We start from the raw sequence: 8,838 nt of genomic DNA, 5'->3' as shown, positions 1-8,838 counted from the left end.
CATGCGCAACGCGAAAGGAGGAGGCCGCCTAGGGAGGGGAATGTGAGTGGTACGGAGCGGACGCAGTTGTGTCTGCGCAGGCGCGTGCGAGGCTTGGGAGGCCGTTGGCGGCCGTTGGGTTACCTCAGCAGCCAGTCAGTGGGGCCGGTTGGTTTGCCGGCCACGCATGCGCTCGTGCCTTCCTTCGCCTCACTCTGCTTTCTTTCTCGTTTTATCTCAGAGGCGGCGCAGAGGAGAGGAGAGCGGTCGCCGCTGCCGCCCGCCCGCCCCTGGCCGCCCCTCCTTCCTTCGCGATGGGTTCGGAGAAGGACTCGGAGTCGCCGCGCCCTACCTCTATCCACGCGGCCGCCCCTCCGGCCAAGTGCCCCGCGAACGGCTCAGCGCAAGGAGGCGGCGGCGGCGATGGAGGCTGCGGCGGCGGCGGCAGCACAAGCGGCAGCAGCACTAGCCGGGGCCGCCGCCGCCACCGCCTCCTCAGCTTCCAAAACGTCTTCTCGGCCGCCGCCTCCGCCGCTTCCTCGTCTGCCTCCGGAGCCGGTGTCCGCCGCCGCCGGAAGGCCAAGGCCAAGCCTGAGACTCCTCAAGCCAAGCCCGCCCCGGTGGTGGAGGAGGAGACCGGTCGGACTGCGCCGGCGGTGGCGGCGGTGGCAGCAGTAGCGACCGAAGAAGGCTTGCCACCGCCCTCCTCCTCGCCGCCGCCGCCTCCTTCTCTCCAGGCGGCGGCGGCGGCTCCCGGGGAGGCCTCCTCTGCCGCCGCCTCTTCTTCGTCGTCGTCCTCAGGCGCGGAGTGCGAGGAAGGCGAGGAGTCTTCGCCGTCCGAGCTGGAGTGCCCGCTGTGCCTGGTGCGGCAGCCGGCGGGCAACGCTCCGCGCCTCCTGTCGTGTCCGCACCGCTCGTGCCGCTCGTGCCTCCGCCAGTACCTGCGCATCGAGATCACCGAGTCGCGCGTCAACATCAGCTGCCCCGAGTGCAGCGAGCGCCTCAACCCGGCCGACATCCGCCTCCTACTGCGCGACTCGCCCCACCTCGTCGCCAAGTACGAGGAGTTCATGCTTCGGCGCTGCCTGGCCGCCGACCCGGACTGCAGGTGGTGCCCGGCCCCGGACTGCGGGTGAGAGAAAGGGAGACGGGGGGGGAAGAGCGGGGGGAGGAAGGAGGACGCGCTTCATCATCATCATCGCAACAGCAGTAGCTCCTGCTACTTTGGTGGCAGTAGTGGGGGCTCATAATGCTCTTTATCTGCATTGTCTTGTTGTAATCTTTGCAACAACCCTGAAAAGTAGGCCGGCCTTAGATTTCACCCCCGCATTACAGATGGGCAGGGGTGAGGCTTAAGACAGCATCGTACTTAACAGGTTCGCGCCGGAGGGGAAATTCAAGCTGGGGCTCCATGATTCCTATCTGCACTTGTTCTGCACCAAATCGGAGCTGGGGCAAAAACAATATTTAGATTGGGGCCAGCCACGATTGGCAGTGTGTGCCCTAAGCTTTCAAGGTTCACCAAGAAGCACAGACTTGAAGGGAGGAAAAGGTTGTAAAGGTCACAATACTGAACCCTGTGTGCAGTTTAAAACTTTAAAAGTGTACTGCAGATGCCTTTGCTTTGACCAAAAGGTTGTATTTGTAGCTATGTCACTGTTCTACATCAGCCAAATACATGTTGCGTTAAGAGTAAAATGAGCAAAAATGGTAAGTGTGTATCTGCCATCAAGAGTTTTCAGCAGAAGACTTGGTAGTTCTGAGAAAAAGGGACAAAGTGATAGAAAGATGAAAAGAAAGGAATGTGAAATAATGTAGTTGGTTCCATGTCATTTGGGTTTTTTCAGTTGGGGACAAGGGCTTGAGGAATTAATCCCAAAGGCTTTGTGGGAGAGGTGGTTTTGGCAGATCTGATATTATTGTTTAGTTCACACACTAGTGCTTCACTTGGGAAGTCGTTGGTAACCTCATAGTGTTTGAACTGAATTAGGAAGTCTGAAGTTCATATATACTGTGAATTGACAAGATGGCCTTAGGGTTTGGCTTTAGAGCAGTAGAGCTAATATTTCCTAATCTTACAGAGTTGTAAAGTTTAAAACGAGTGTGTGGGAAACATGTTGAACACTAAAAGATCTACATATATTAATAAGCATTGTACTTATTATTACTGTTGATTTCTGTTTTGTCTCTATGCTGAGAAATAGTGGCTAATTATTAATTATTTTATTTTATTTATTCAATTGTTGTCCTGCCCTTCCTCTCATAGAAGCCCAGGCTACTCTAATGTTCTCCTGTATAAATTAATGGCACTATGGGGGGATGTTGCTTTGAAAATGGTGCACTACCCAGTTTGGCTGCTGAGAGGGAGAGAAGTAGCTGTTCTGTTCCCAAACTGATCAGTTGTCTTTTTTCAAAGACCGTAGGGGAAATGGTAGTAAACTTGCTGAACAAGTGCATTCAGTACCAGTAGGACTATGTCCAACAATGAAGTTCCCAGCAGTAAGGAGATCTCCAGCCTCTTGCTACTTTGGCTGCCTAATAGTTATAATTTTGAAAGGGAATTGGAAGAAGTGAAAGTTATGTCATCAGATACCTCTTGAAATGCCCAAGACATGCTAGATACTTGAAAACACATGGAGCACACGTGCACATGCTTACGAGATCAACATGCCCTTTAAGGTGGGGCGGTTTAAGGACTAAGGCTGCAGCCCAGTACACACTTATCAGGGTGTGTCCCATTGAACCCAATGGAGATTACATCTGAGTAGACATGTATTGGATTGCAGCTTAACTTTACCTTTGTAAATGGAGGACATGTGTGTATCAGTGAGGTGTGTATACGTAAATGAAGCTAACAACACTTTTCAGAGATTTGTGCTTCTGTAGCAAACTGTATTTCAGGACAGACTTATAGGAAACAGTTCCTTCTACAGTGTGACCTCTAGAGAGATCTTTTTATGAAATGGGATGTGGAATACTTTTTGTGCTTGTACATAATGATAAGACGGGGTTTCTGGATTATTGTGGTTTAAGCATGAACGAGCAGTATGCTGGTACGTGCTGCTTGATAGCTCCCACTTCGCTCCTCCCGTAATGCAAGCAGGATAAACAAGCCAGGAAGCCTTGGCTTCCTTTTATGTGAACCAGGGATTGTGATTTGTTGCTCCCTAAAAAGCCGTGATTGATAACCAACCTTAAGCCATGGTTTATTGTTAGATTACAGATCGTGATTTGCTGGCCTCACTGAGAAGTATAGGATGACCCATCAAGAGGAAAGTACATGTGGCAAGTCCCAGCTGATGGTAATCTAAGTAACCCCAAATCATTCCCTGGAGTCATTGACAAGAGAGATTGGCGCTGTTGATGGTAATTAATTAGCTAGCCCCTGCAGTGAAGTGTGAATGCTGCTTTGTGTCATGCTTGTCTATATACCTGAAGGACTGCTCTGCCCAGAATCAGTTTTATCAGTAAAATTTTGTTTCCTAAGAATCCTGCATGGATTCCCGTGGATATTTATTGAAGTGGAGTTGATGATACAGGTGGGGAGGAAGGGTTTGCATGGATGTATTTCTTATTCTGAGAAGTTCCTGTTTCTAAAATGCAAAAGAACTGGGTCTTTCCCAGTTCTCTATATGCTAAGAACTTCAAGATATTTGGGGCATCGTTTCACATCTCTACAGGAAAGTGTAAACAGTGACTTTCAGTAAGAACATAACTTACATGACATGTGTTCATCCCAGAATGTGTGCAGGGATGGATGTGATAGAATGTTGAGTCATTATGATTCAGTATCTAGTTGGATAATTGGGAAATGGCCTAGCTCTTGGCAGATAGTCAAGATGAGATTTGATTAACAAGTATTGTTTTACTTTCACTTTTGTTTTCCTTTAAATCCGCCTCCCCCAAAGTTTCTCTGACAGAGTTTACAGAGTACAGGGGATGATTTGTTTTAGGGTTTTTCAGCATTTGCCTATAAAACATTCAAATTCAGTTACAGCATGATGGAAGTTGTAATGTACGGGACACTGCAGAATATTCTTGAAATTATAGTTAAATAGTTGTGATTGTCTCAGATTCTGTTGAGTTACGTTAAGCATATGTTGTTGCTGGACAGTCCAAAATTACACTGCCCAGCCTCATGAAAAATCATGTGTTTTGATTCTGGTTGATTAAACGTCCCCAAGGAATTGGAGATCAGAACTTGAATGTTGGCAGGCACACCACAGATAAGGCCTAACCAGTGCTGAATAGAGGGGAACTAGTACTTCACATGATTTTGGAAACCATGTCTGTTAATGCAGCCTAAAATAGTATTTGTCTTTCTGTTCACTCTTATTCAGCTTGTGATCAACGACAATTCCCAGATCTGTTTTGCATGTAGTATTGCTGAACAAATATTCCCCTTCTTATAACTATGCATTTGATTCCTTTTTCCTTGGTGTAGAACTTTGCACTTATCCCTGTTAAATTTCATTCTGTTTTCAGCCCAATACTCCTGCCTATCAAGATCCCTTTGAATTTTATTTCTGTCTTCCAGGGTACTAGCTATCCCTCCCAATTTTGTATCATCTGTAAATTTGATAAGCATTCCCTGCACCTCTTCATCCAAGTCATTAATAAAAATGTTGAAAAGCACTGGGCCCAGGACTAAGCCCTGCAGTACCTCACTTGTTACCTCCCCCCAGTTTGAGAAGGAACCATTGATAAGCACTCTCATTTGAATACGATTCTGTAGCCAGTTGTGGATCCACCTGATAGTTGTTCCATCCTGCCCACATTTAGCTAGCTTCCTAATCAGAATATCATGGGGCACTTTGTCAAAAGCTTTGCTGAAGTCAAGCTATATTAGGGATGAGGGAGAAGAAGATGATGCAGAGGTCCTATGGGTTGGGGGAATCTGTCAATCTAGACAGAGGAGTTAACCTGGTCCTTCCATTCCCCCTGAAGGACCAGGTGCACAGCTGATAAGCACTATTGGACTCATTGCTGTCTGGTGTGGTACAGGCAGTGGCAGTTGTGAGGAGTGCATTCTATTAGCTCAGGCTGGTACATTAGCTGCGGCCCTGTCTGGAACAGCAGCAGCTTGCCTTAATCACCCTTCTTCTAGTTATCCCCAAACTAGACTTGTTGTTGTTATGTGCCTTCAAGTCGATTACGGCTTATGGTGACCCTATGAATCAGTGACCTCCAATAGCATCTGTCATGAACCATCCTGTTCAGATCTTGTAAGTTCAGATCTGTGGCTTCCTTTATGGAATCAATCCATCTCTTGGTTGGTCTTCCTCTTTTTCTACTCCCACTTGATGGTTGTTCCATCCTGCCCACATTTCGCTGGCTTGCTAATCAGAGTATCTTGGGGCACTTTGTCAAAAGCTTTGCCAAAGTTGAGGTATATTATGTCGACAGCATTCCCAAAGATAATGAATGAGGTGAGATTAGTCTGGCAGGATTTGTTCTTGATAAATCCACGTTGGCTTCTAGTAATCACTGCATTGTTTTCAAGGTGCTTACAGATTGACCACTTTATAATCTGCTTCAATTTTCCCTGGGATTGATGTCAGACTGGTATGTGGCTCCCAACTTCTTTTTGATAATAGGAACAGCCTTGCTCCAGTTATCCGGCACTTTACCCTTGCTCCATGATTTCACAAAGATAATAGGCAGCAGTTCTGAGAGTTCTTCAGCCAGTTCCTTCAATACTCTAGGATGCAGTTCATTGGGCGCTGGAGATATGCACTCATTCAAAGTAATTGGATAGTCCTTGAGCATTTGTCTATCAATCTCAATCTGCAATCTGCAATCCTGCCCCCTCCACGTTTGCCAGGAGGCTCATTGACCCTCTTTTTCGAGAAGACTGAGCCAAAGTAGGAATTGAGCGCTTCTGCCTTTTCTTTGTCATCTGTTATCATTTTGCTATTATCATTGAGTAGCTGAACCATTATTTCCTTTCTCTGTCTCTTACTATGGATGTACCTGAAGAAAGCTGTTTTGTTGCTTTTGGCATCTCTTGCTAACCTTAGCTTATTCTCAGCTTTAGCCTTCCTGATGCCATTCCTTCAATTCCATGCTACCTGTCTGTACTCTTCCTTTATTTATTCCTTCGTGACCTAGCCTTCTTTCCACTTCCTATATGTCTCCTTTTTTGTTTTCAGGTCATCTCTAAGCTTTCTGTGAAGCCACATTGCCGCATTCTACCATCCTCTGCCCTTTTTGCTTATTGGAATTGTTTGCAATGCCTTTGGAATTTACTTTTTTAGAAACTTCAACTTCTATAATTGCCACTTTCTCCACTAAGTTATCTGTATTGGTTAAAATGAAGTCAAGGATAGTTGATCCTCTGCTCTATTAAATTAGCTAGAATCTGGTAATCACTTAACTGTTTCCTCTGTTTAGCTGACACAAAATTTATCTAACTGAATGTAAAACACAAAACAAGCTGGTGGAACACCCTGATCTTGGAGAGATGCAGCTGACTTGCCTTGTTTTTGATGCTACTGCTGTGGCAAATATTTAAAGGTTCATACGTGAGTTAACACTGAAATGAAATATATCCTGTCTGGTTGCCTTGTAGTCTTAACTGTGCATGGAGATCCAAGACCACCCAGAAACATTACTGAAGACTCTTCAGCACTGTACCCTTTGTAGCAAACGTAAGACAGTGGTGGTGGTTATGCCACAGCTGTGGAGTTGGAGTCGTGGAGTCGGAAGCAATTTTGGGTGGAGTCGGGGTCGGTAGAAATGTACTGACTCCAACTTCAAAATAAAATTAATATTACATTAATATACATTTGCCATTTATGAAGGAGTCAGAGTCGGAGTCAGACAGTAGAAAAATTAATATACATTTGCCATTTATGAAGGAGTCGGAGAGTAGAAAAATAGAGGAGTCAGAGTCGGACAGTAGAAAAATGGAGGAGTCGGAGTTGAAGGTTTGACATACCGACTCCACAGCCCTGGGTTATGCTGTTCACTGTTAAAATTTAGATTTTATTTTGTGAAAAATAAAATGTTCTCATTGTTGCGGAGATTCATTTAGAAATGAAGTGGCATCCATACCAGAAGTCTGGAAACAGAGAAGCAAGAGAGAACTAACTATTTCTATATTGAAGTGTCATGTTTTACGTTTGCTAGTAACATAAAATTAGTGGCACAAACCCAACTGTCATTTTGCATATCAGTTACATGAACAGTAGATGTCAGTTCTTCAATTGTCAGGTTGTAGGGTGTACACAACTTTTGGAACCAACAGTGGGGTAGGGTATGTGTTCTGATTAATAATTGTTATATTTATACCGAGCTCAACAGCACACGGTACTTCAAGCAGCAGGATGCTAAGACCTGTCAGTAATCTGTGTGGGTTTAGAAAGATGCTTTTTTCTCTCTCTCTCTGCCTCTGACATGATTTGTATGAAACCTTTGTCACATAGGCTTCATAGATCAGTTTCTCTGAGAGACTGCAGTAAAAGCTTGTTCCAAGAAATACAGTGTGCAAGATCATAATGGCTTCTGCATCCCACCCATGCTCTAAGCATCTTCATACATTGGCAAGCTTAGCTATTCTGCCTAGGGAGGTAAACTGCAGACATAACACAAGGGTGTGTTTCCATGGTAATGTTGGTCTTCTGGTGCACTGTTAGATCTGCATACAAATCTGAAACTACCTTTTTCATTGAAGTTGGCTCATGCTTCAATCTGGCGTTTATAGCTTTGTATTTTTCACAGAGGCTTGGGGAAAAATTCAGTGCATTAAAATAAATGCATTGTGTTGGCAGAATTAAATGAGTAGAGCAAAATAGGGTGAATAGGGTGGGGCATGTATTTAGCTCTCATTTAGTCAGTAGAAGTAGACAGCTTGGTAGCTGAGGTTAGGGTAGGAGCAGTATCCTATATTTATTCACATTGATCTTTTTAAAAACTCTTGGTGCCCAACTTGGTCACCACTTGCCACATGGTGAAATGGCTGTTGACCTGTGGCAAATTGGTGCTTTACTTCTACCACCTATTTTTTAATAGATGTCTTAATATAATTATTTTATACATGTACCAGTTCTAAAACATTTCTGCCCTCTGCCTTTAACAGTCACAGATTCATCCTTGGGTCTTATATGCTTTTCCAATTTTAAAAAGTACATACTCGTTTTTAATTCATGCAAGGTCTTTGACATCTACAGTTTTCAAGTATCTTGAGAGCTTGTGAGGCTTCTTTGGGGAGGCACCTTTTTCAAACAGATGCAATTTTAGTTCAAAGCACTCAGCATTTGAAAGATGATTTAGTTATGTGGACTCATATTTTAAATCAAAATGAGTTTGTGGTTCTAACTGCAGTTATTCTAAAACTGTTTTCAATTTTTGGTTCAACATGGCTCTGCAAATCAACTTTTTCTGTGGTTAAAATGGTGAAATCAAAATATAGATTGTAAATATTGGATGGAAATTTGGAGGCAAAGTTAATATGTATTCTAATTTTATGCCTGATTTCCCTGCAATACTTAATGGATTGTTGTTGTTAATGGATTGGAGGTTGTTCCAAGTGGTCCGAAGCCTGGTCGGTCCAGTTGCTCAGGAACCCTTGGAACAGTCTAAGGCCTCCTGTGACAAATTAGCAAAGCACTTTGCCGACAAAATCGAACATTTACAGAGCTCAATTCCGTACGCCGTGGACACAGTAAATGAAACAGAGTTGGCCAGTTGCAATCCGGTCAAATGGGATAGGTTTCGACCTCTTCCTTCTGAGGATGTGGACAAGGTGCTCTCGACTGTGAAGCCTACCACCTGTCTAACTGATCCTTGCCCATCGTGGCTCCTTGTGAGCTGCAAAGAGAAATTGGGCGAGGGGATTAAGGCGGTGGTCAATGCATC

General features: G+C 44.8%; 1 protein-coding gene across 2 annotated transcripts in view; it reads left to right on the top strand.

The window, feature by feature from the left end:
• Nucleotides 1-26: 26 nt before the first annotated feature.
• The window catches only part of RNF19B (ring finger protein 19B), a 49,249-nt gene continuing 40,437 nt past the window's right edge, over nucleotides 27-8,838 (top strand). The window contains exon 1 of one of the 2 annotated variants that reach the window (XM_061597648.1): nucleotides 27-1,111. In XM_061597648.1, coding sequence (XP_061453632.1) covers nucleotides 294-1,111 — 818 coding nt within the window. In that variant the 5' untranslated portion in view covers nucleotides 27-293. The remainder of the gene's footprint in view (nucleotides 1,112-8,838) is intronic. The other variant, XM_061597649.1, reaches the window with a different exon arrangement.

This window comes from Rhineura floridana, chromosome 15 (assembly GCF_030035675.1).
Source record: "Rhineura floridana isolate rRhiFlo1 chromosome 15, rRhiFlo1.hap2, whole genome shotgun sequence".
NCBI lineage: Eukaryota > Metazoa > Chordata > Lepidosauria > Squamata > Rhineuridae > Rhineura > Rhineura floridana.
The sequence above is the reverse complement of the archived record's forward strand: the minus strand, read 5'-3'. Positions and strand labels throughout refer to the sequence as shown.